This window comes from Otolemur garnettii, unplaced genomic scaffold, assembly GCF_000181295.1.
Source record: "Otolemur garnettii isolate 467f Iridium unplaced genomic scaffold, OtoGar3 scaffold00007, whole genome shotgun sequence".
Classification (NCBI taxonomy): domain Eukaryota; kingdom Metazoa; phylum Chordata; class Mammalia; order Primates; family Galagidae; genus Otolemur; species Otolemur garnettii.
Window position 1 is genome coordinate 4,713,573 of NW_003852402.1, and position 26,982 is coordinate 4,740,554.

The 26,982-nt window shown below is 52.6% G+C and overlaps 1 protein-coding gene across 1 annotated transcript in view; it reads left to right on the forward strand.

Annotated features, from left to right (window-relative positions):
- The window catches only part of SHISAL1 (shisa like 1), a 37,879-nt gene extending 11,623 nt beyond the window's left edge, over positions 1-26,256 (forward strand). Inside the window, exons 3-4 of the mRNA XM_003783120.1 lie at positions 1,429-1,746; positions 26,170-26,256. Coding sequence (XP_003783168.1) covers positions 1,429-1,746; position 26,170 — 319 coding nt within the window. The 3' untranslated portion in view covers positions 26,171-26,256. The remainder of the gene's footprint in view (positions 1-1,428; positions 1,747-26,169) is intronic.
- The last annotated feature ends 726 nt before the right edge of the window (positions 26,257-26,982 follow it).

The window sequence follows — 26,982 nt, forward strand, 5'->3', positions numbered from 1 at the left end:
CCGTCCTGCAGAGGCCACAGCTAGAGCCAGGGCTGTACCAAGCCTGCAGGTTGAGACTGGGAAAGACCTCGTGGTCATCTCCTCCAAGCCCAGAGATGGGCAAGAGTTCTCCTAGGCCACATAGCAAGTCAGGCAAAGGAGGATGCAGAAGCGGGTCTCCTGGCTGCAGGCTGGCTCCTGCCTTGGGCTTCATAAAGCATCTCAGGGGACCTGCTGCCCCCTGAGAGGCTCAGCCCAGGCAAGAGGTCAGGTGGGCCCCCACACCGAGGGATGTGAGGCAGCAGCGTGCACAGGCTGGACACTGGCTCTGGTCTTCAGCGCTGGTAGCGTCTTCTTTCACACCTGCAGCACGCCCACCCGCACAGATGCCCACAGCAGGGAGCAGATGGACGTGGCATTTGAGTGATTAATAAAGCAGCGCCTTTGAACAGCCGCAGTCCCTGACAAGCACCTTTCAGAGCGCAGGGGCCCCACCTGCAATGGACACAGCCTCTCCCCCCGACCTCGGAACACAGTGGGGGAGGCTCAGACCCAGGCCTGGGGTAGGGAGGGGGTGGGAGACAGACATGCTCCTGGGTGGTAGTCGGGGCTTGAGGGGCACCTAGAGCTGTGGCCCAGAGGAGGGGATTGACCTAGCTGTATAAGCCGGGCAGGGTGTTTGGGCAGCTTTCTGGGGAAAGTGGCCTCTGGTAGGGAAAAGAAAGGGCTGCCCAGGCAGAAGCCATAGCCTGTGCAAAGGCCCGGGGTGGAGTTGGCTCTTCTGTGAAGAGTCATCCTGACACAGGGATTCAGGCTTCGAAACATGACTAAGAGCATTTGCAGCTGAGAACTCTCTAGTGACTTTTATCACTTCTGCTTGGGGAGCATGGAGCTGCCATCAGTGGGGACACGCTAGGGGGATGAATGAGAAAGGATGTCGGGGGTCGTGTGCAGTGAAGGGGACCCCGGGGCGGGGGGAGGATGGAGTGAAGGGGGTGTGCGGGATGGGAGGAGCTCGCAAAGACTAGAGTGACAACATCCCAGGTGGCAGAAACAACCCAAGCAGAGGCCTGGAGGATGGGCAAGCAGGGGCATCCCTGGCAGACAGGGGCAGGTGAGAGCAGACCAACGTGTTGGGGAAGGAGCAGGTGAGGGTAGTCGCTGCCATCTTGGGAGCCTCAAATGCCAGTTCAGAATTCTTTCCCAAGTGCCCCAAAGTGTGGGACCCATAGGGATCCCAGCCTGAGAATACTCCAAGTGGGATTCCAGGGAAGGAGGGACACCGGGCAAGTAGAAGAGGGGAGCCAGGCCCCTGCCCTGCAGAGGGACCCAGCACCTCTCCTCTGCAGACCCCGAGATAGCCCCGGTTGCACCATGTCCTGTAATCAAGCCACTGATTAATTCTGGCCAGAGCTGGGTTGTTATCAGTCTCTCTCTGTCTTTCCCCAGCAATTACACCGCTCTGTTGGGAGTGTGGATCTATGGCTTTTTCGTGTTGATGCTCCTGGTTCTGGATCTTTTGTATTACTCGGCAATGAACTACGACATTTGCAAGGTGTACCTGACACGGTGGGGTATCCACGGACGATGGATGAAGCAGGACCCTCGGCGGTGGGGGAACCCTGCTCGGGGCCCTCGGCCGGGGCAGCCAGCCCCACAGCCGCAGCCTCCCCCAGGCCCCCTGCCGCAAGCCCCCCAGGCCTTGCACACACTGCGGGGAGACACCCACAGCACACCGCTGATGACCTTCCAGAGTTCGTCTGCCTGGTGAGTGGCTGCACATGGAGGCCCAGACCAATTTGGGTCATTGTCTTTGGCAATCGTGGAAAATACCCAATCATGATCATTATCAATGCTGGTCACCTGATTATTTGCTCATCCTATTGTTTGCCAAAAAGTATTTGAAGTTACTGTGGTAGCATGCAACATGTGTGGACAGGAAAGTCAAAATGAGAGGCATGAACAGCTTACAAGTGAAGCTTAGAGCCTCGTGTGAGAGTTACTGCCACTGAACATTAAGTGGAGTTTTGAGTTCCCTAGTTGCCAAGGCAAAAGGGGAAATTGGATAGCTTTCTAAGTTTCCATAGTCTGGTCAAAGGAAGAAAATCAGTCTGTCTGGGCTGGGGAGAATTTTTCAGCATGAGGTTATAAAATAAACATATTACTTGGCTCCTTACACGTACATATCTTGAGTCACATAAGGGCACCTGAGGTGACTTAGGGAAGCTGTTAAGTGATAGTTCAGAGGAAGGGAAGGAAGGCGAGAGAGGCAGGGCCTCAGGGAGTTGGCCTTGTGGGGTGGCTCTCCAGCACAGCCCTGTTACCCTGCCCAACGGCGTATTCAGATCTGGCTTGGTCTTCTGCCATGTCTACCCGGCTCCAGTGTGGTAGGGGTGGGGCACGACCTAACCCCAGGCAGCCCTAGGCAGGCAGTGTCCATTGTTGGAGGTTGAGTGGAGGGGTCTATGCATTTTGAAGCAGGAAGCCACATGAGGCTGGCCAGCATAGAGGACAGAAGGCAGACTGAGTGTAGATTCCCAAGTCAGGGGGGTTGAGAGTGAGGGGGTTCAGACACTGTGGGGCCTAAGCTGCAGCCACGGGCACATGGGGCTCAAGGTCCGTAATCCCAGGACATCATGGTGCTAAGCCCAAGGTGCAGGATCATCCTAGACCCTCCTGGTGGCAGGGTAGACAGTGACCTCTGGGTTCCACGTGACCTGGGTTTGAGTCCCAGCTCTGCCAGTTACCAGCACCCTGACCTGGGGCACATAACTTCACTCCTCTGAACCTTCCAATCCCTGTGGAGGAGTCAAGGGTGAGGACGGCCCCCTCCCCTAGGCTTGTCCTAAGGATTCAATTAAACATCGGCACATAGTAGGCACTCAGTTAAACCTTGCTGCTTCTCAGACAAGCCAATGATCATTTAAATAGCTAACAGATAGTGACCTTAAATAATTAACAAGATACCCGTAAATCTGCTTGTGTTTATTGATCGAATACCTGCGCCATCTATTATGCAGGAGACAAAGGCACAGCCCTGTTCGGCTCAGTTTGACAAATCCTGCCTGAGTGGGTCCTTTGGCAGGGGCGCTATGCCAGCTTCCTGGTGACACGAGGTGACAAGCCCTTGAGGAGTGGGGATGTAGGCCACAAACCCACAGGGAACAGCAAATAATGAAACATCTGGTGGTTCTACCCCTCAGTGGGGTGTTCTGGAATGTGGCTCTCTTGTAGCAAACACACCAGGGTGGGGGAGTTGTCCCACTGCAGACCCAGAGCCTTCTGCCAGGGATCTCGGAGGGAGATGCCTGTAGGCACCACAGTCTGAGAAGCACTGGGAAAGGTCCTTAAGAGTGGCCGGGTTATTTGATAGCTGGGAAGGTGCCGTTTTGTGTGCACGTGCATTTGGGATAGCTCACATCTCCTGGTACATGTAGGGAGAGGAAGGGGCCTGTTTGCCTGTGCTGAGGGGCCCCAGGACACCCCTTTCCCTGAGTCATTGTGCTCGCTTCCTACCCTCTTCAGCCCCATCCTGCCCACCCCCACCGTTCCACACTGCTTGTTGCCAATAAGCACACAGTGTGTGCCTGCTGGGTGCCAGGTACTGGGGTTCTGCACCGTGCCATTGGGATGCAGAGTTCAAGGGTGTCAGCTGTGGCGCAGGAAAGAGCCTGTCAGCTTGTTGGGGTTGTGCAGAGCCTAAGCAAGAGGCTGAGCTCCCAGCCCCTGGGACATGTTCCCTGCGGCAGCTCAGAAGTCCCCTGTTCCCCTCCAGATTCTCCTGTGTGCGGGCAAAGGTGTTCCCATAACCTTATGAGCGTATACTCAAAAATGTCATCTGAAGCCTGATGGAGGTGACAGAGAGCAGGAGACACTAGCGTGGTGGCTGGGTTCATGGCACCGTCCCCGTCCCATTTTGTTCTTCAGCATGCGGTGACTTTGGGCGAGGTGTTTCTGGAGGGCTTCCGTTTTCCCAATTGAGGAAGAGGGGATTGATTTGGAAAGCTGGGTGGACCCTCCCTGCCACTGAAGGGCCCTGAGAAGGGGACATTGGGAAGCCTGGTGACATAGGACATCCCCAGCATTATAGGCAGGGGCAGTGACCCCTGCTGCCTGGGTGTCTGATTGTAACCAGACTAGGCCCCGGGGCCCACGTGGCCTAACCTCTGTGTGGTGTCAACAGAGCACCACTTGGGAGTAGAACAGTCACTACCAGGGCATGCCAGCCTCACTCAAGGGATGTGTCCAAGCCAGGCGCATGGGGCCAGGGAGGTCCACTAATGCTCACCAGACAACTCGAAAGGCTTCGCTTCCCTGCTGACCGCAGTGCTCCCCAAGTGCCTTTCTCTCTCTCCTGTTCTGCTTTCATCTCTTCTGAGCCCAGCCTGTGGCCTCTCCCCTCTCACCTCCCCCGCCCCAGCCCCTGGAGGCCCCTCCTCGAGGGGGCTGGGAGGAAGAGCTGCAGACACATACTCACCACCTTTGCTCCTGGACTCCCCGTGTTAGACTCAGCCACTCCTGGGGAGGTGTGCTGGGAGCCGAGTCAAACACCAGTACAGAGGAGACCAAGGCAGGGGCCAAGCACCAACAGGACAGGATGGGCAGGGGTACATACAACAACAGGAGGGAGACGCAGAGAGACCCCAGGATGCTCCCGCCTCCCGCTGCTACATAGGTACCCTGGGCTGCTCTAAGGTGGGAGCAGAGGAGGGGACTGGGTGACAGCTGGGACCAGCACAGCCTCCCTCATCAGAAACCCTGGGCTTGGGTGGGGGAGGGGCGAGGCAGCACCTAGGCCACCTCTTAAGGGCAACATTTAAGGCGCTGGTGGCAGTGGTGTGTCCCTGCATGGTCTCTTGTTGAAAGAGAGATATGCACCCCATCGATTTTCATCACCAGAAATGTGATTTCCCTGCCTGCTGGTCCGGCAAAGCGAGGCCCCTGGAATCACATCTCCACGTGGTGGCGGCACCCCTCCTGCTGGGCACATCTCACCGTAACTGAGTTATAGCCACTGGGCATCAGGAGGGATGCGATGGGGAGGACGCGCAGCTGCCTTCCTGTAATTTCCTGGGGAAGCTGGGCGTTTGCTCCAGTTAGTGGGTAATGAACTCAGACTGTGGGGTTTCCTGCTCAGAGCCGCCCCCTCCCACTGCCCACACCCATCTCCTCTGGTGCACCCCAGGCTCCCCCAGCTCGTTTCCTTCCAAAAGTAGACAGGACAACAGCTGGGGTTGGGCCCCTAGGGCACAGGGTCCTACTTCCACTTGGCAGCTGGGCACCCGAGACTCTGGGTTCCCCCTAGTTGTAAGAGCCCCTCCAGCCACCCTGGCCCTCCTCCCAAACTCACATGCTGAGTTCATGGCATGGCAGGACCCTGGTGGCTGGGAGCTATGCTTGTCTCCCCCACACACTCCAGCCTGCGTTCACCCCACCAGGCCCAGGCTACACAGGGCTCCAGGTCTCTGGCTCAGGCCCAGCACATAGTAGGTACTCAGCAAATCCTGCCTGGCAGATCCAGCAGCAGTGCCAGTGCAGGGTCTAGGCTGAGCCCACCTCTGCCAACCCAGGCAGTGGGCCTGGGCCATCTCACTCTGGCCACTCAGGCCTCTCCTCTTCTGGGCCGGGGCCCACCTTGCAGGCCATCATGGGCTAACAGAGTGGGGACAGCCTAGAGAGCTGCTGGGCCCTCTGGGCTGTGTGTGCTGCTGGTGTCAGCACAGCTGGGCCCCGGGGTCTCAAGGTGTGACTTGTCGTCATCGTTGTGATTGTCATTGTCATTACTGTCGTGGATCCAGGAAACACGCAGTGGCTCAGGCAGACTCACCCACCTGCATGGACTCCCAGCTCCGCACCTCCCAACCAGCCCAAACCAACGCCCCTCTGAGCCTCTGTCTCTTCAGTAAAGGAGCATGTCTGAGCTCTCAGTGAGGTGAGGGCCTGCGAGGTGCCAATGCCCAGCCGGGCCCCGCCTTGCCCCAGTGTCCCTGCCTCCTTCCCTTGCACATCCAAACTCCATCCACAACCCCAGAGAGGCCTGGACTCCTGCTCTCCCCACCCTCTGGCCCTTCCTGAAGCCTCAGCTGCCATCCCCTCCCTCTAAGACCACAGAGACCAACAGAGTACCCTGGGGCCTTGACCAGCACTTTGTCTTTAGACAGCTCTGGCCAGGGCTTCCATGGCCCCTGGAGCTCCCACCCTGGAAACTAAGCTCAGCAAGGCTTATCATCCCCAGTACACAGGAGCAGACCCAGGCCCAGAGAAGGTGACATGCCCAGGGCCACGTAGTAGGCAGTAGACCTCAGCCAGGGTCTGCCAGGCCATGTCCCACCCTGCCCCTACCTACCTCAATGCCTCTCCTCCCAGCCCTGCCCCTCACCTCGCACACTTTCTGTTACCACTGCCCCATGCCTTGCCTACTTTACAGTTCCCTTCCCAGAGTGCTCTTCTCCCACATTACCCTGGGGAGCTCCTATTCATCCTTCCAAACCTGCCCTGAGGAGCCGGGGTTCCTGTCAGACCTAGAGGCCTGGGTGGGCCTTGGGGGATGGGGCAGTTGCGGGGGTGGGTGGGGGGAGAGGAGGCTGCCTGGCCCCGGGCCCTCTCAGTCTTTTGGTGGTGGAAGAATTCCTGACTTGGCCCAGAAGAGGACTGTTTTTGCATATCAAACAGATGGGTGTTCAGATCCTCTGGGTCTTGCTGGATTTGCAGGTTCTGATGTGGGCCTGGGATTCTGCATATATAATAAGCTCCTGGGAAATGCTGGCACTGCCTGTCTGGGTACACGGGACAGATCAGAGGGCCTGTCTGGGGACACGGGACAGATCAGAGGGCCATTAGAGCCTGGAGCTCTGCTGTAGGATTAGCTCCGTGCACTGGGCCCATGGACTTCAGGGGCCTGGATGGACAGGAGCCGGGGGTGGGGGCAGTCCAGAGACCCCTCCTTAGTCCGTTGGACTCTGCTGCCACCACCATGGCTTTGATCTCCATCCACCTAGAACCACCTTGAGCTCTTTACAGGAATCATTCACTCCCTCCATCCCCAGAGTTCATCCAAGACTACGACCTTTTCCTGCTGAAGCAGAGCCATCGCTGTCTCCCAGCTCTGCAGCCAGAGTCCTTGCTATGTGGTTTCTGCAGGGGGGATGCCAGCCAACAGCAGGAAATTCCAGAAAATTAGAAGACCAAAAAGGGAGAAGACCAAACATCTTATTTCCTTGGCTTAACATCAAATACCAGGGAGGCTTCCATGATTGGAATTCAGGAGACAGTTGTTGTCCTGACTGGGGAAGAAGTTTCAAATCCTCTAGGCTTCCAGCCGGATTGAGAAGCTGGGCTGTCCCCTTCAGCACCCGTCTTTCCTAGCCGCTCTAGAAGGAACACTGCTTTCCTCTTGTTCATACGTTTTCTGCAACCCCTGGAGGGGTCCAGCCATTAGCACCACTCACGACCAGGAAGTACCTAGAGCCGGAATGGGGGGTACAGAAGGGCCCAGAACCAGCAGTGCCACCCGCTGTGTGTCCTTGGAGGAGTGGCTAGCCCTCTCTGAGTCTGGGCAGCAGTGTGTCTCCTGGTAGATGCACACCTTGACCCTCCCCCACCTTCAAAGATTCAGGGGTATCAGGAGGACGTGATGAGGTGCGTGGAGCTGCCTGGCATCCTCATTGCTGGTCTTTATTACTCCCCTTTTAATACTGCTTCCTCCTCCTCACACTCTCCTCTAAGGAATCCTCAGTTTCCTGTCTTTCTCTGCTTAATTTTCCACCGAAAAGTGCCTCTGCTCTCTGGAGAACCTGGTCTTGTAGGGAGCAAATGGCCTCACCACCAAATGCAGCTGCTCCACTCCCTCCTGGCCGAAGCTGGTCGTGGGCACGTTGTTTATGTTGCAGTCACTGTCATCCCGCACATAAAAGTGTGTCTGGGGTTTTTAATTCACCGTCACGTCTCATGGAGCTGCCCATGTTATCGAGAAGTTTCCATAACCGCTGCCGTAATGGCTGTGTTGATTGTCCGTGCAGCAGATGACCGTCCATAGTTCAGTGACCCACTTCTGCCTTGGGCCATCAAGGGTTCTGATTTTCCACCCTGCAGTGGCCTGTCTGAGGGTCCCTCAGCCTCCAGGGTGGGAGGGCTTCTGGAAAGCTGGATCTACCTGGGACAGCCCTGACATGCCTGCCTGGGGAGGTGCCCGGCGATCCCACACTGGCCTGGAGCTGCCGACCTGCATAAGCAGCTCCAGCTGCTACAAAGCCCTTCTGGTTCCCGCAGGGTCAGTGCCTTTGGGTGCAAAGGCTCTTGGAGGCAAATAGAGCTGGGCTTGAATCTTGCTCCCCTGTTCTGTGGTGCCTAGAGGACCCCTAGCAGGTGATTTAGCCAAACTCTCCTCCCCTGGACGGGGGGGGGGGGGGGGGGGGGGGGGGGGGGGGGGCGGCAATGGAACTGGCCTCCCCAAGGTACTGACTATTAAATTGGAGGAGACGTGGGAAGACCCTGGCACAGAGAAACTGCTCTGCAAATGCTCCACATCTCTTTCCCCCTCAGGCCTTCATGAGCCTCCCCTGCTGTCTGTGGATATGTTGAAGACAGTGACCAGCTGACCCCAGGTCCACGGTCAGTTAGTGTAGGAAGGAGCTGCCAATACCCAGAAAGGGTTTCAGCATTTGTGTAGTTCACATCCAGGCAGAGAGAGCAGCTCGGGCAAAGTCCCAGAGGAGGGACAGGGCTGAGGAGACCTGGGCAGCCCCAGGGAGCCTAGGTCCTGTTCACTGCCCCAGGGCTCTGGCCCCCTTGCTGCCCCATCCCCATCTGCCTGACCTTGGACATGGGGAGGCTTGGGCTCCTTCCTCAGACTTCTCTCTCCATCTCCACCCACCCCCAGGCCCCCATTGGCCCCACAGTTCCAATCCCATCCACCTCACAGTCTTTTCTGCTGGGATCTGTCCCCTGGATCCAGGATCACTGCTCTATGCAGATCTGAATCTTCTCAGGTGGCTCTTTCTGGAGGCTCAATAGACTTGGCGGGCTGGGACCAGTGCTCCCTCCTCCCAGGGCTCCTGCCTGTCAGCTACACCTGCAGATGAACCGAGAATCCACCTCCCCACCTCTCCACTGATACCAACGAGCCCTGTCGGTAAAAATATAAGTCAGGGAAGCGCCTGTGGCTCAAAGGAATAGGGTGCCGGCCCCATATGCTGGAGGTGATGGGTTCAAACCCCGTCTAGGCCAAAACTGCAAAATAAAAAAACAAACAAAAAAAAAACATAAAACTAGCTGATGGCTGTGTTCTCACTTAGGAATCAAAATCCTTTTTTGGACCAAAAGATAACATGGTCTGACCGCCCTCCCCACCCCCACATCCCCTCTGTCCTCCTTTCCCCCAGCTCTAGCCACATGGCCTCCCTGCTATCCCACCTCAGGGCCTTTGCTCCTGCCGCCCCTCTACCTAGACAGTGTCCTCCCAGACACCCATGGGGCAGGCTTCGTCCCTCCCACCAGGCACCTGCTCAGAGTCACCCACTTGGAGAGGACTTCCCGGCCAGGCTTATAAAACAGCAGCAGCCACCTGCACCCGCCTTCCCTGCCCCGCTGGCCCTTTTTACTTCCCCCCTCGTTTCTGCTGCCACCTGACTTTGTGCTTGTTTTCTTGTTTGGTGCCATCTTCTCACTGGGAGGAAAACCAAAGAGAGTTGGGGAATTCGAGCTCAGTCATGCCCCAGCACATAGTAGGTGCCTGGCACATAGGTCCCCAAAGCACCTGAGGCCCAGGACTCCAGGTATCAGCACAATAAGGTCCCCTGGCCGGGGTCCAGTAGCACTCTGAAACCTAGCTTGGGTTCCGACCCAGCACCGGCCCCTCTGTAGGCTACCAGGCCAGGGTTTAAGTGAGGTGATGGTACAGTCTTGGTTGGGTAACTTGGTTGGTTTTGTCTGCTTTCAGGGTCTCCATCTTTTCTCCTACACTACTTGTAAAGGTGTTTCCCAGCTTTCAGAATCTTTCTGGAGCCCCAGGAGGGCCAGGTGGGCCCATCTCTCCACCTGGCAACTCACCACCTGCCTCCTTCCTCTGCAAACCACTCCCCACCAGAAGAGGATCATTTTTAATGCAATTTTACTTCAAAAATCCCATAGCCACACTCTAGCAAACTGGCAGAGCTGGATTCAGAACCTGCCCCTACGTGCTAGTGGGGAACCTTAGGAAAATCAGCAGCTCCCCTAAGGCTCAGTGTTGCCATCAGTAAAATGGGCACAAGGGGTACACATAGACTTACTTTGCAGGATGACTGTGAGGATTGGGAAAAGGTCCGGCATGAGGCAAAGGCCTCAGTAAATGTTATTATTGTCATGGCGATTATCTTGAGTATTTTAAGAGTAAAAATAGAAAAAGAAAAGCCATATGGAATCCCACACACAGCGCCAACTACTTTGCATTTCTCTGCCTCCTTATTCATGCACGCTTTTACACGTTTCTAATAACTATGTGCATGTAATTTTGCATTCTGATTGTCTTCACTTAGCATTAAATTAGCCATTACCCCGTGATTTTACTTAATCTTTCTAAATATCATTTTAGCAGCTTCCCCATAGTCTGGATTCCGAGTGCTGGCATTCATTTAGCCATTTCTCCACAGCAGGGCCTTTCTGCAGTGTATAATTTCTTACTATAACAAATAAGGCTGGCAGGGGGTAGGGAGGGGGGCCAGGCCTACTCCAGAAAATATGGGGCTGCTCCTGACACCTTGGTGGGTTTGCGGCCTTTCCCTTTTTTGAGTGATTTCTTCTGGATTGATTCCAGGCAGGGAAATTCCTGAGGCAAGGGGGGTGACATTTTATAGCTCTTGATACCAATACCAGCCTCATTCCCAAAGGACTAGCACCCTGGAGTTACCCTCTCCAGCATGGGAGGGGGAGCACATTTTTATATGAAGTTGGCATTGCTTTGTTAGTGAGGTTGAAGACCTTTCCTGTCATTAATTAATTGTATTTCCTCTCTTGCAAGCTGCCCATTTATTTTTACTGTGCCTCTAAGACAGTTGATAATTGAAGCCATTTTCATAAAGTAACATTTATTTCCCCAATTGTGGTCCCTGGGTGTTCATCTTGTCTGCGTCCCTCCCTTGTACTATTTATTTGATACGTTTTTAATTGACTTTAAATCAAGTCATTTTTTTAAAAACCCCAGACTTGCTGTAAGCTATATTATCTTGGATTTAAGAGTGATATTTTTCCTAACGTGCATTAAAACAAATCCATAGACATATCCAGTGTGTGGTAAGGCCACTTCCCATTGGGCCCCAAGAGCTGAGAGTTCAAATTTCAGGAATTTCGAAAGCCTGTTGTTAAACATGGCCACTGTTAAAATTAAATTATATAAACTTATGATTAAATAATTATATATTAAACACAAATGTAACAAATACCCCAAACACATCACTTCCTAATTATTTTGCTCCCTTTACTGTGTCAGTGCTCTTGAGGTTGTCTGTACCTACGGCACCTGCCCGGTGGAAATCTGCATAATTGTGGCTGTTGGCGATATTTACACCGATATTTACACCCTGGAAATCAGCAGCACATGCTGCAGATCAGGTTCCCTGCCCCCAGAGAACAGGTTGTTTAACTTTTATCAGCTGCCACTGAACATAACAGTTCAAACCAGCCTATCTACCACCTCAAATTATCTCACCTGCCCGGGGGGCCTGTGAACCTTATTAAGGGAAGTGTGTTTCTTACATGCAGATAAAACAATCCCAGGGTTTCCAGGGACTCACATAAACAGCACCCAGGGCAGTGATAGCCAGGACTAGGGAAAGGTGGTTCTTAAAAGTCAGTTCATAGCCCCTTTCCAGTTCCTGGTCCTTCCGGGAGCAGAAACAGAGGGAACCTGGAGGCAGAAAGCCTGGCCAAGGCTTCTTGTCACACAACTTCATCTCCCACCCCTGGAGAAAGCATCTTGGGCAACGCCCCTTCCAAACTCTCCAGCACCATCCTCCTCTTCTTTCTCTGGAACAATCTGTCATATGGCCACAGCCCAGGATCATTAATTCACTCTTTTATTCAACAAGTGCTTATCGAAGGTTGGCCAAGGCCACGCCTGCATTAAGTGCTGGGAATGGAAAGATGGAACAGGCCATGCCCCTCCTTCAGGAACTCCACCACCCAGCCATGCGTGGAGAATCCATTCTGACCCACCACTGACTTTGCTTGGAAAAATCAATATATTCAGCCAAGGGGTGAATATACCTTATAGCAGGTTTGGGAAGTCACTTTGAAAATGCTCCTGCAAATGAACCAGATGTGCATAGCTGTCTATAGTTCAGGTAGAGGTCTTGTGTCTCTGAGCCCAGGATGCAGCTCAGGTGAGGGCTTTGGGTCCAGCCAGCCGGATCCTCAGGCCCTGTGATCTTAGACAAGCCCATTTGCTTGTTTATGGAAATGGGGGTGTCGAGAGAAAGGACAGGACCCATCAGAAGCCCTGCAATGTGGCATCCCCTGTTCTGGGGACATGCTGCCTGCAGCCAGTGCCAGACAGGCCTCATCCTTGGAGGGGATGCTGGAATCCTGCACCCCAGGAGAGTCCCCTGCTGCTCCACCCGACTAGTTTGGAATCTTAATTAAAACTACCTAACACAGCAATTTACGGTGTAAACAAAGATGCTAGCTCACGTGAGTAATTAACAAAAAGGCATTTCCACGAAGGCCCGGATGGATCTAGGGACTTACTAGCTCTTGTAGAGAAAGGAGGGTGTCTCTTTATGTCATTTGACAGGAATTGCACATAACTGCCCCGTGGGCTGCAGCGTGGCAACAGGGAGCAGGTGGGATCACCGTAAAGAGAGAAGCGTGGCTGGGCCGAGGGCAGTGAGTTGCCCAAAACCAATTTAGTTCATTGGCTCTTAATAGGCCCAGCTCCCATGTCAGGCACTACAGGTGAGGGGGCAAGGAATTTATCTCCGTTGACTGGGTCAGGGAGGACCACAGAATCCTCCCTTCTTTATTTCCCCTGTTATTAAAACTCTGGCCTTAACTGCTAAAATATTTGCTTCCAAGAATAGACGCTTATTGACACAGCTGTCTCCCAACATAAGCATTCGGCTCCCATCAGAATGGCGGACACCCAGGCCGCCTGCAGGCTGAAGGCACCTGTTCCTTGCCCCTTGTACGCCCCCCAGAACAGGCCTCCTGTTGTTTCTGAGGCACCCCAGAGGATGCTGGGGGGAGCTTGTCACAGATTGTGTCACAGCAAGCTCTGGGAATGGCTCCATTATGCCCTGTATACTGGGCCGTGTGGATTTGTGAGTCACTGGGCTCTGCTGTTTGGCACAGGCAAGAATGAGGCTCCGGGGTGCCTGGACTGGCCCTTCCAGGCTCTATGCTGCCCGGCTGTGTGTCAGGGGCAAGCTGCTTCACTTCTCTGAGCTGCTGTGGGGAATGTCAGCGCTGGGAGTGACTCATCCCCATGTGGCAGGGGGCTCATGGAGATGGGCTCAGAGGAGCTGCCACGAGGACCTGGCCCAGCACCTCACTCGTGAGAAGGAGCCTTGAAGTCTGTTCCCTTTCCCATCCTGTGTATCCCCTGAAAGAGAACAGGGCTTCCCGATAAGCACAGCCCCCCTCCCAGCCATTTGAGGTTGCTATGGGCTATGTCATAGCTCTTCTAAACTGGGGCCTTTGTAGCTCAGACCCCCTTTCCTGGTGCAGCTGGCTGGATCCGTCACTGTCATCACTGGTGGTCTAGAGGGGCAGTGCCAGGAGGCCTAGCTGCAGCATATCTGAGGGTTTCCCATCTGCATCCAGCTTTCCTTCCTGCCCTGAGTGGGCAGACCCTCAACACACCTCCCTGTGTCCTCACAGAGGCAGAAGCCTCCTATGGACCCTTTGATTGCTACTCAGTAGTGGGATGGGCCTGGCTTCCAGCTTTCCTGTGAACCACAACCCCCCGACCCCCGCTCCCACCCGCACTTTGGAGCAGCCTTCTTGGAGCCTGGGATGCCCCCTCAACACCTCACGGCCCAGCCCCTGCACAGGTGTGGGGACTCAAGCCCCGAAGTGAATGCCTTAGTCCACAGTACCTGCAGGCACTGTGTCCCCGCCTGAACCCTAGCTGATGCCATCATCACTTGTTTCTCAGGGACACGTCATTGTCACCTGGCAGGGTTTTAAATTCAGATGTATCCTCAATCAATAACATACACTTAACTGATTTCTGCTCATTTCCTCCCTAAAAAGCCATCGCTCGGTCCACAGTATCGATGGGGTCCAAATAGGGCTGCCCTGGAGGTGGGGAGGGAGCGCCATAAGTTTAAAGAGAACAAGGAGCCAACAAAGCCGTCCAGCAGCAAGTGACCTGGCTGGGAGGGGGTCTGGCCAGAGCCCAGGGCTGCAGGCAGAGCCATGGGCAGCATGGAGGTGGGAGGCCCACGGCGAGGCTATGGCTGTGCCCCAGGTGAGGGGACAATAAGGAAATATTTCAGAGGCAAAGCAGACAGGGCCTATGAAAAGACTGGATGTGTGGGCACCAGGGGCAACTCACTGACTTGAGTGACCTGTGGTGTCACCACTGACCAGGAAGGACAGCGCTGGGGGTGGGGGGTGCTTGGGCACAGAGTGGGAGCAAGACTCTGGTGCAGGGGAGAGGTGCGAAGTGCAGATAGATATGGGTCCTGAGTGGCAAGAGATGGAGAGTGACCAGGCAGAGGGAGGCCCTCGAAGGATGTTGGACACAGACCCACTGCCCTTGTAGGGGGCTGGATCCTCATGTGATGCTAGGGTGGGTAGGCAAAGGCTAGGGGTGAGTGTGAGTGTGAGTAGGTAGAACACGGGGGGGTGTATGCATGTGGTCTGTGTGGCATGGTGCGTGTTGGGTGTGCATCCTCTCATGCCTGGGCTTATCCCTGGATCCAGCCTTACCCCTGTTCCTAGCCTCTGCCCAGAGCAAGGGAGGTAGAAAGGGCTTGGGGAACAGACCAGGGTGCAGCAATTTGGAAACAAGGCCAAGTCAGCACCCAGACTAACGGGAGCATTGAGGTGCAAGGGCACCAGGGCTAAGGGGCCAGGTGCTGAGGCTGAACCAAGACAGAGGCACATCCAGGTCACAGCATGGACCAGAGCTGGAGACAGAGAATGATCAGACCCCATCCCTGCCTGCGAGGGGCTCGCCCAAGCCCAGACACCTCTCTAGGTTCCCACACCAGCCCCTTGGGGAGCTCCTGCACAGCCCTCAAAACCTTGTTGAGATCACTGTCCTCCTCAGGGCTCACTCCCTCCTCTGGGACTCTTCTCCCTGCTGGAGCTGCTGGATGGGCTGAGAGCAGGGCTGGCCTGAGTCCTACAGGGCAGAGCCTGGGCTGGGAGTTCCAGCACCTTGTTTCGCCCCTCACTGCTAACTTAACCTGGGGCAGCCTCCTCCCTCCTGAGCTTCACTCTCCCTGTGTACGATGGGGGAAGGGACTGAGGCATTTACAGGTCTTTCAGCTTAAAGCTTCTCGGACCTTCCATCTGGCTAATGGAGATGCTGATCAGGGACAAGAATGGATTTGAAAAGGCTTTGAAAAATTCATAGCAGGAGGCAAAGGAGAGAGTCTTTATTTTGTGGAACAGGAAGCAGGGGGATTTATGGACAGAGGCTGTTGATGAAAAGGACAGTGTCTCGGAGTACTTTGTGGCATTTAATGTAGAATGAGCTCTCCCATTAAAGCGATGGCATCAAATATTTACCAAAAGGGTATTAAAAATTAACCTTTAGGATGGGATATTTAAAGGCCCAGCACTCCCTGAGAACTGTCTGGAAGTCAGAGAGGCGGAGTGACGGGAAGGAAGGCTGCGGGCAGGGCCGAGTCGCGGAGGTCCCAGAGCCAGCCCTGCTCCCAAAGCCAAAGCAACCTCCAGCCCCAGGTCTGCAGAGGCCCAGAGCCCTTGTCAGGCTCCCAGAGGCCTGCAGGACAAGGACAGGCCCCCAGCTGGCATTCTCAGCCCTCTGTGGCCTGGCCCTGACTCTCTGAGCAGCTGAGATTTGTAGAATGGAAGGGAGTGAGGCCCCTTAGGCTGGGAGAAGCCAGTGTGGCAATAGGAGCAGTCTGGGCACCAGGAACGTGAAAAGGCACCGAGGCAGAGCACTGCTGTGTCGTACTTCAGGGCAGTTGGGCAGTGCGAGTGTGTGTGCGGGGGGAGACACAGGTGGAGCCTGATCGTGCAGGGCCACAGTGGGGTTCGGGCTTCTTATTCCAGGGATGGGGGAGCCCCAGGTGAGGAATAGGACCCAGATTGCCTTTGGGAGGGGAGCTGAGAGTCCAGCAAAGAGGCTGCTGTGAGCGGGGTGTCTGCCGCTTGGACAGGGTGGTGGCAGCAGAGGTGGTGCTCACAGGATGGGCTGGAGGATGGACTGGGGGTGAGAAGCAAGTGGGGAACCCCAGGAAGATGTCAGGACGATGCACCCAGCAGCTGGGAATATCCTGGTGCAATTTCCCTGGGGCAAATATGACTTTGGAATCAGAGGTGTGGAGGGTGTCCAGTGACCAAGATGCCAGCAAAGGAGTCTGGGGAGGAGCAGGAGGGCTGGGTCGGAGGCCTCAAGAGGAGAGTATCCACGGGAGGACAGGCCAGCGGGTCGCATGCCCTGCCCTCTGTGTCCTGCCCCCACAATGCTGCACCCCATCCCAGTCTGGCAGTGTGATCAGGGGGCCCCAGGAATGTGCCGCAGCATCATCCTGTCTGTCAGAAGTCACTGGATGTGCGTAGCTGGTACCGAATAGCATCGCCAGTCTCCCCCCCCCCCCATTCTTCTGCCTTCTGCATTTGCTGGGATGTTGGCCAGCTTCTGCCTTAAAGAAAGTGAGACTTCATGGAACATCCTTTAAAACGATGCTGTGCCCTGTAAGACACAAAGTTGTAATTTGTCCTCAAACAGGATCTTTATTTTGAGGCCTCTCATTTTCCCTAGAGACCCAGTGGCAGGTAACTGGGGTGTGAGGGGCAATGTGGAACATGCTGGCCAGTCCCCCTGCACACACACATACCCCAGAGTCCTACACACATACACACACACACCAGAGCTCTGTATACACACATAAACACACACCAGAGCCCGTGCACACACACACCATGCACAGGGAAGGAGGCTGTGAGCAGCCCCATCCTATGGATGGGGAGACTGGGAGGATGTCCCCTGCCCAAGTCCAATAGCACATGGTTATCTGTGCTGTGGGCCTCTGGTCAACTATCTTGGGTCACATGAGAAATCTCTTGCTCCATGCCCAAGGTGTCCCAGGCAGAGTTGCACTCACAGCATGGAGCGTGAGCAGGGAGGCAGGCTGGTGTCCAGGGACTTTTCTGTGCCTGCATCCGTGGATTGACAGCCCCAGGAACAACCACTTCTGTCAAGACACCCTCTATGCCCTGAACTCCTGCACACCAGATCCTGCCAGAACATGTCTGCAGGGGACGGGGAAAGTGGATCCAGCCATCAGAGCACCTGGCCTCTGCCACTGGGTCAGCAAACTCCCAGGAAGCCCTCCTGTGTGTCAAACTCTGCCCTGGGCATGGAGACAGGCTGCCAGCAGCAGTCACAGACTTCAAGCCTACCTCCAGCTCCTCCCTGGGCTCTGGCCCTGGGCCTCACTTTATCCAGCTGTACAATGGATTCATCATCTCTGCTTTCTTCCCAGCAAAGTTTCAAGAATCTGGTGATTCCATGGGTCTGCCAGGGCTTTGACAAGGCAGACGCTGGAGCGAAGTACCCTGGTGAAGAAGCAGAAGATAAGGGTTCCCATGCTGGCTCCCACCTGGATCTGTGCCCAGTGATAGTGATCAGTTGAAATACTCATGATTAGCAGCCAACAGCAAACCTGACTCAGACTGACTTACAGGACAAAGGGAATGTTCGAGTCATGTAACTGAATACTCTAGAGAGAAAATAGATTTCAGGAAAAGCTTGATCCAGCAGCTCCAATCATCTGAAGAAGAACTGGCATTCTCACCTCCTCTTCACTGAGAATGAAGCCCGACTCTCCCTCTGGATCATGAATCAGCTGTCACCAGCTCCCAGGGCAACAGGCCTCCAAGTCCAAATTCAGCAGCAAAGATGCTATCACCATCCCCCTTGGCTCAGACATGTCCCCAGAACCATACCTTACTGGTCCTGATTGGCCCTGTGTGGGTCATACACCTATCTCTGGACCAATCTTTTTATCACAGAGGTAGGACACAGTAGTGGGTTTATCAAATCAGGGCACACCCTGAAACTAGGGCCAGAGTCAGACTGAGGGACTCAGAGACCAGGGCAGAAGAGGAGAGGGGAGCAGATGTGGGTCATCTGTCAGCCAACACCTGTCTCCTCCTACCCTCCATTCTGTCTCAGAGTGCAATTCAGATGAGGTGGTGTATGTGCAGATATTTATAAATTGGCAAACATCGGGGGTTTATTTTTACCCAGACAGGAGCCGCGCACCTGTGATGCTGTGTGCCTCACGAGAGGTGGAGGAGTCAGGAGGCGGTGGCTTCCCCTGGTTCCTTCAGAAAATATTTATGGAGCAGCAGCACACACCAGACACTGCACTGGGTAACTTCCGAGGGGAGGCATCCGGTCGTCAGGTGGCTCGGCATTCAAGTAAAGCACATCAAATGCGTTGTCTGACTTGTTCAGCTAGAAGAATTTCAGGCTGAGATATTGAACTTCTACTGCCCCAAAGCCTTCCTGAGGTCTCTCACCTCTTCTTTTCTACCCTCCAGCCTCTAAATTGGCTGTGCCTGTTCTGGAGCATCATAGGATGGGACTGGGTGGTGTAAGGTCCTTTTACACCGTGTTTTGGCTGAAGGATTTGTTGCCAGTGGGAGAACCCAGAGTCCATCCTTTATTGCTGAGTAGAGATCCTGGAATGGCCGCACCCCACTTATGCGTCACCTACTGAGGCATTTGGGGGTTGCCATCTTTGGCTGTTACAAACAAAGCTGTTCTGAACACTCACATCCAAGTCTTCTGGAGACTGTGTGCACACACTTCTCGTGTTGTGTGAGTACCCTGCAGTGCAATGACAAATGACCACATGCTCTGGCTTAAAGCCACACAGATGTATTCTGCTATAGTTGTAGAGGCCAGCAAGCTGAAATGAGGCTCATGAATACCCAATGTCAAGGTGTCAGCAGCACCGAGCCTTCTGGAGGCATCAGGAGAGAGTCCATTTCTGTGCCTGTTCCGGCTTCCATAAGTCTCCTGCATTCCTTGGCTTGTGGCCCCTTCCAGCAATGGCATCTCTCCCACCCCTGCTCTGGTCACATCTCCTTCCCTGACTGTCTTTCTTACCTTCCTCTCAGAAGGACCCTGGCGATTGCATCAGACCCAGCCAGATAACCCAGGGGAATCTCCCTGTCTCCAAACCCTTAACTTCAGCACCTCAGCAGCGTCCCTTTCTGCATGTAACATGGCATTCTGTAAGACTGCTGTCTTACCTGTCTGCAGGGACACAGTGATACAATGATAAGTATGGTTAACAGCATCTCCACTGCTCAGGTGGGGTGAATCCCACAGAAAGACGCGCTGAAAGCTCCTGGCCCCACACCCAGCGTAAATGCAGGCTGTTCTCACCAGTGAAGAACACAGTCTGCAGTTCACCTGGCAATGAGTCTTGTTGTACCTCGTGACTCCTCTGCTTTTGTCAGCTGGCTCTGTTATTGTTACAGGAGCTCTGAAGCTTTCATTGTTATGCAAATTGCCAGGTGCTCTGTTATCTCCCCAATTCAGTGGCAGACACATCCCACAGCCCTCCTGTCCTGCCAGCTGCACAGCCTCTGCATCCAAGGCCCTACTGCCTGATCCAGGCTCCACAGCTCTCTCACCTGGCCACCGTGGCCACCACCCAGCTGGCCTCCTGGTCCCCAACCTGCCCAGACCCCTGCCCTGCATGATAGGGATGGCTACATGGCCCAGTGGCTAGCAGCACAGCCCTGCCCTGGGCTCCACACTAACTGGACCTGTGACCCTGAGTCCAAGGACTCAGTGGCTGCCACCTCTCCAGACTTACCCGAGCCAGGAGCATCTTGTGCCATGACAGCCACACCCACTGCCATCCTCTGATGGCTGGGGTACCTCCCAGCGACTAACTCTGCTCAGGGTCCCGAGACTGCCCATGAGCCCCAGACTTGCACTGCTGACACAGCATGCAGCTGCAGCTCTTGTTGCACCCGCAGGAACCCTCAAGGGCCCAGTTCCATGCCCCCAGCTCTCAGCCCAGGCCCAGTGGGATAAGATGCCCCCAGCACCGGCATCTAAAAGGCTTCTGGAATAGCCTCAGGGTGACGCTGGGCATGAGGGGCACAGGAGGATGGGGCAGTGAGGGGCAAGGTGACCACAGGGTGCCTTGTGAGACAGGTGGCCCCTGTGTCAGAGCAGGTGGGCTCCCAGAGACAGGAGTGGGCAGCTTTGCAGGAACAGCTTCCTGCACGCAGCGGGCTGTAGCTCCTGCAAGGCTAAGATGTGGTTGTCATGAAATAGGACAAATGTTGACATTTGCAGAAGATTCCTTCTGGAAGGCTGTGCAACAGCAAAGCATTCCCACGGCTCGTGGGCTCCTGGGGCTGGTGGGCTCCTGGGGCTGATGGGTTGGGCTGTGTCCAGATGGGCCAGGCCAGAACACTTACACAGCTAAGGAGGGTCCACAGTGGTAGAAGTCTTAATGGCCAGTAGTGAGGATGGTCCTACAGGCCTGGAGTGGCATCAGGTGGGTGCCTGAGGCCCAGAGAGGTTAAGTAAGTAGCCCAGGGCCACATAGCTTGTGAGGGGCAGACTGGGATCTGAACCCAGCCCTGTCTGACTCCAAATCCAATGGTCATCACTGCTCAGCACTGTATGGTGCTATGTGGTACAGACTTGGGAGTCTGATGAGTTGCACAAAAGGATGCCCAGTGAGTGAGGTCTTGACAGGTGCATGAGTTTTCCAGATGGAGAAGGGGGAGGGTGTCCCCAGCAGGGTGGAGGGCACAATAGGGCTTTCTAGAGAGAGGGTCCTTTGGAGTGGAGGACACAAAACTGGGAACATTAATAGAGTCCTGGTAATGAGAGGGCCTGAGTTCCCAGCTAAGGCATCAGTCTTTACCCTCTAAGAAACCATAAATAGAATTGTTTTTGTTTTTTTAATATTATCAATTTTAAAATATTTCATATTGTTCATAAGAATCTATATAACACACACACACATATACGTAAGATATAAAAAATAAAGCCAACACCACATTCTCACTACGCAGCGTGAGACACAGACCCACAGCACCACCACCACGGCCCTCAGCATGCCCCAGTAGCACCCCCATCCCAAGAATCCACAAACTTGAATTTTGTACTTGTCCTCCCCAAACAGAGGTGCACCCTAGGGAGTTACTGGAGCAGCTTTGGTCATTAAGGGAATCAGTCTGGGAAGTTCCAAGTCTGAGCCAGAAGCAGGGACAGCTAGGTGGAGGCTCAGGTCAGGGCGATGATGCCCCCACCCTAGAATGGGGTGCAGATGAGCAAGGACTGAAAGAGATTGCTGCTGATGCCCTTATCCCAGAAGGGCCACCAATGGCCAGGTGGGCCAGGCTATGGACTACCAGAGGGGATTTGCCTCTGTATTATAACAGCTTTCCAGCTAACTGGGCAGCTTAAAAGGGAACAGGCAATAAAGTAGTGAGCTTACTGTTCTAGGGGAAACCAAACAAAGGCTGGACATTAACTGGTCCTGCTCCTCTTCCTTCTGCCTCTTGGGCTCCCTCTATCCCCAAATTTACTAGCATGATACTACTGTGTGCCCCTCCCCAGGGTCTTCAAGGCCAGAGTCAGGGGTGTCACCAGGTCCCCTGACAGCAGTGGTGATCACTTGAGTCAACGCGGGTAAGAGGACAAGTGAGAGGACCCTTGAGAACTGACCACTGGATGTAGCCACATGGAGGTCTTTGGTGACTGTGACAAGAGCAATTCTGTAGAGCTAAAGCCTTTTGGGAGGGGTTAAGGGACAGGGAGAAGTGGGGTTGGAGCGCAAAGGACAGGCGGTCCTTCTATGCCCTGTGTCTTCCACTTTACTAGATTTGCCAACAGTTAACATGTTCATTACTTTTTCAAAGAACCCATAGTTGGAATTATTTATTAGTGCCTTCCGTTTGCTGTTTTTACCTCCATTTGTTTTAATTTACATATTGCTCTCCTGTGTCTGCCTTCTCTTTCTTTTCTGACATTTTGAGCTGGATTATTAATTCACGTTTCTTTCTTTATTAATGAGATCAGTATTTAGGACTATACATTTTCCTCTGAGCACTGGTTTGGCTGCGTCACACAGATTCTGAAATGCAACGTTTTATACTTTCATTATCATCTAGATGGACTGCCATTTATATTTTTTGCTCTCTGACTCAAGAGTTATTTTAAAGAGTTTATAAACTTCTTGGCGGTAGAGTTGTGGTTTTATTGTTACTATGTTCGAAATCACAAATACTGTGATCAGAGAATATTGTCTTATTTCTATTTTGGAATGTATTTTCTTTGTGGCCTGATAGTCATTTTTTTTGTGTGTATTTTCAAAAACAACTAAATAGAATGTAATTCTGTTTAATACACACACACACAGTCTCACACACACGCCTGTAGCTCAAGCGGCTAAGGCGCCAGCCACATACACCAGAGGTGGAGGGTTCAAATCCAGCCTGGACCTGCCAAACAACAATGACAACTACAAGCCCCCCCCCCCCCAATAGCCAGGCATTGTGGTGGACGCCTGTAATCCCAGCTATTCTGGAGGCTGATGTAAGAGAATCAAACCCAGGAGTTTGAGGTTGCTGTGAGCTGTGACTCCAGGATACTCTACCCAGGGAGGTAGCTTGAGGCTCTGTTTCAAAAAAAAAAAAAAAATACACACACCCCACAGTTGTTAATCAGATTACTTGGCTCCCTATTTCCTTATTTATGCTTTTGTTGAATTTACCTGTAATGAACTGAGGAAGGTGAACTAAAGTGCACTAATACTAGCATACTCCACCTGTTCTCCTTAATATCCAGTAGCTCTCACTCTGAGATACTGGGGCTGTGTTATTTGGTGCACATGTGTTCATTTAGATCTTCATGTGATTCTCGTCCTGGCTGCACACACAGCACTCTCCTTTTTCTCCCTTATTTTTCTTGCCCTGACTTCAGCTTTGCCTGATATTCAGATCATGGCTCTGATTTCTCTGTTTGCATTTGTTTGTTACGCTTCTGCCCATCCTACTATTATGGTTAAGAGCACACAATAGGGCGGCGCCTGTAGCTCAAAGGAATAGGGCGCCGGCCCCATATACCAGAGGTGGCGGGTTCAAACCTGGCCCCAGCCAAAAAAGAAAAAAAAAAAAAAGCACACAATAAAAGTCTGATTTAAACGTTTTTAAGTGTATTGTTCCGCAGCATCAAGTACATTCACATCGTTGTTCAGCCGTCACACATCCATCTCCATAACCTTTGAATCGCCTTTTCACCTTTCTTACAAAACCTCTCTGAGCCACTCTGCCTCCAGAGCATTTTGTTTGTGATCCACTCTGAGACTTTTTCCTTCTGGCAAGTGTGCATGGCTCACTAGCATTTGCTGATATGGCAGATGCATTGGGTCTGAGCTCTGTCATCGCGTTTTATGATCTGCTTTCCGCTTTCATAGTTTTGGTGGGGCTGTCGATTTTTACCATATGGTCTTTGTTTTCTTTGTTTTATTTTTTGTGTGTATGTCTTCTGATAATTTGGAAACCTGTATCTTTCATCCTGCAGTTATCTTCATAATTATAATGTGAGAGGACATTCTTTGTTTTTTGTTTGTTTGTTTGTTTTGTTTTGTTTTTTTGAGACAGAGCCTCAAGCTATTGCCCTGGGTGAATTGCCGTGGCATTACAGCTCACAGCAACCTCCAACTCCTGGGCTCAAGTGAGTCTCCTGCCTCTGCCTCCCAAGTACCTGGGACTACAGGCACCTGCCACAAGGCCTAGCTAATTTTTGGTGGCAGCCATCATTGTTGTTTGGCGGACCTGGGCTGGATTCGAACCTGCCATCTTAGGTGTATGTGACTGGTGCCTTCGCCGAGCCGAGAGGACATTCTTAATCCTTTATTTCTTTACAGAAGAAAGAACTATTCTCTCTCTTTCTTTATTTTCCTCCCTACTATGAACTATGTCAAAATCACAATCTTTTTACTTTCTCTCCCTTCGTTTTCCTTCTATCAAATCATTTTAATTGATTGTGTGAATTTTTCCATTTACGGTTCTTCCTCTAACTTTACTCAAACTTCCAAATGGTTCTTAGACCCCAATTTTAATGAATAAGACACATTTACTCAGATGATCTTCCTTCTTCTCACCACCTCTCCTGCTTATTATGATGATGATTCTGTTTATCAGTTCTCTGCTTTCTGTTTTAGTCTTTATGTAGTTGTCATAATCTTTAGATTTGCTTTGGACATAGTCCTACAGTTAAACAAAGCCTGTGCTTGCCAGTGCCTCTGTCAGAGTTACTTCATATAACCCTTGGTTCACTGAAATTTGCCCTGTAGTCATTTATTTAGGATGGGCTCATGGGAACTGTAATTTAGAAATATGTTCAGTGGGTTATTCTGATGACTTTATACTAGATGGTTCATCTGGGCTTTAAATTCTTGGTTTATTCATTCATTCAACAAATATTAATTAAGCCCCTACTTTGTGCCAGGTGCTATTCTAGGCCCTGGCAATACAGAAATCATCTTGGGCCTCCTGTAGCTAACTTTCTAGTTGGGAAAACATTGAGACAGTTACTAGATGCAAAAAACTAATCAGATAAATACAAAATATGACATGCTGGATAAAGAAGTGTGCTGTGGAGGAAAACCAAGCAGGAGACTGGGGATTCCCTAGCCCTGGTTGTGTTCAGGGAAGCAGAGGAGATGACCCCATGGACTTCCCCACCCTCAGCCCATGCACCTGTTCCCACGGATGCAGAGAGTGGAGGGTTGGTACTGTGGCTCGGTGTATCTCCAGCTTGGAGAGGTGGGGCTGGCTCTGTCAAAGCTCTTCTCTTGACGTCTCCGCTTGTCCTGCTAATGCACACTGAAGCTTGGTTGAAGATGGTTTATCAATTGGGGACTGCCATCCGGTGCAAGCAGAAGAGACCAGCTGCAGCAGTGTGGAGATGGACAGTCCAGGACTGTCCCCAGAACCAGGTGTTCCCCCTGCTTTCCATTTCACCTGAGCCAGTGAGGGTTCTTCATTCTCTCACTAGCAAGGTGGCTGCTGTTCCCCTGGACCCATGTCCCCTTTCCAATAAGTTTCCACTGACATAGTGTTGGTCAGACTGGTCGTGGGACCACCCATGACTGTGAGGGAATCTGGGAAGGTGGGTATTTGTGACTGGGCTATTGCTTCCATAAATGGATGTGGGACAGGGGTTCTTGGTGCTTATCATAGATGAAGTTTATTTCTGTCCTGCTCGTCTTGTTTGTGCCTTGACTCTGCCAATCAAGTTATCATGGCCCACAGGCCTGTTTCTGCACTACTGATCCTGCCCCTTTGGTCTCTGGGCTTATTCCTACTCCAGGAGCACCCTGATTTCTTCTCCATGGATTTGTAGGATTTGGTCCTATCTTGGTGTGGTTTCCAAGACACATGACAGCTTTTGTTATTATAAATGGTGTCTGCATCTGTTTTTAATATTTTTTAGCTTGTTGTAGCAAGGGTGACCATATAATTTACCATTCAAATAAGAATGCTTCTTGAAAGAAGAACAATATTAAAAATTATGTCAGAATAACAAGTGTTAACTGGGACTGTCCCAAGCCAAGGCATATAATCAATCTGGTAATTGCTGTTGAATTTTACAAGTTAATCTGATGTCTTACAAATTAAAAATTTCTGCACTCTTTGTTCTAATCATTACCTGTTGATTTTGTTAGATTTTCTGTTTAAATTATCTGCAGGTAATTATAATTCTAGTTCTTCTACTCCAATCCTGATACTCTATGCTTTTTTCTTGTCTTACTGCATGGGCTGAGGCTCTAATCCTATATAGAACCATAACGACAGAAGAGTTTCTGGTCCCACTTCCAGTATTACAGTGATATGGTGCACAAGGTCTCATGACAGAGGCCGTGTGCTCAGAGAAAACCTGGCTTCTCCTGGCACTGAGGCCTGAGGGAAGTGTCCCCAGTGAGATGCTATCTGATATTCTGTTTCCTTCTGCTTCTCCAGAAAACCCTTTTGCTGTGCCTCAGAATGAGGGAGGTGAGATCTGAAGCACCCAGCACAGCCTCCAAGAGGAGCAACTTCTGCAGAGATGCCAGGGAGAGCTGAGGCGGCGGTGGAGGTGGCGGCGGCGGTGGAGGTGGCGGTGGCGGTGGCAGAGGAGGAAACGCCGCCTGTGCCCAAAATCCTCTTCCGTGGACTTCTGAGATTAGGAGCAAACTCAGGGGGAGGGGTTGGGGTGCAGGGGAGGAGATTCTGAGCCACCTGTCCACAAGCAATAGTCCTATTTTGGGCTGGTGGCTTCTGAGAGGTGACTCATTGTGAACTTGGGATGACCAACACAAAGCTGCTCTGGCTGATCTGAGCCAGAAGGATCTAGGCCTGTGAGTCATACCTGTGATTTAAACACCAACACTTCCCTTGCCTCTGCCCCCTCCAATAGTGGCCCCTTGGGCCTATCTGTATCAGAATATTGAATGTGTGTGTCTGTGCGTGTGCTCAGGTGTGTGTGTGTGTGTGTGAGATTCAGGGTGTTTTTTTGTTTGTTTGTTTGTGTGGGTGGTTGATTTTTATTGGGGTTTCCCCTCACCCAAGTTCTCTGATGAATACAAGTCACCATGTGGCTAGGGGTTCTGCCAGGGTCAGCATCCAGGGCTTAAGCTTCTTGACGCAGCCAGTAGCTGCGAGCCAGACAGAGTCAGCTGAGCACAGGGTACAGCCCCGCCGTGTCTTGGGAGTCACTGAGGATTGGAAAATGCTGTCAGGGTTGGTTCTTACAGAAATCTTTCCTGTTAACAACAGTAATAATAAGGGACACAT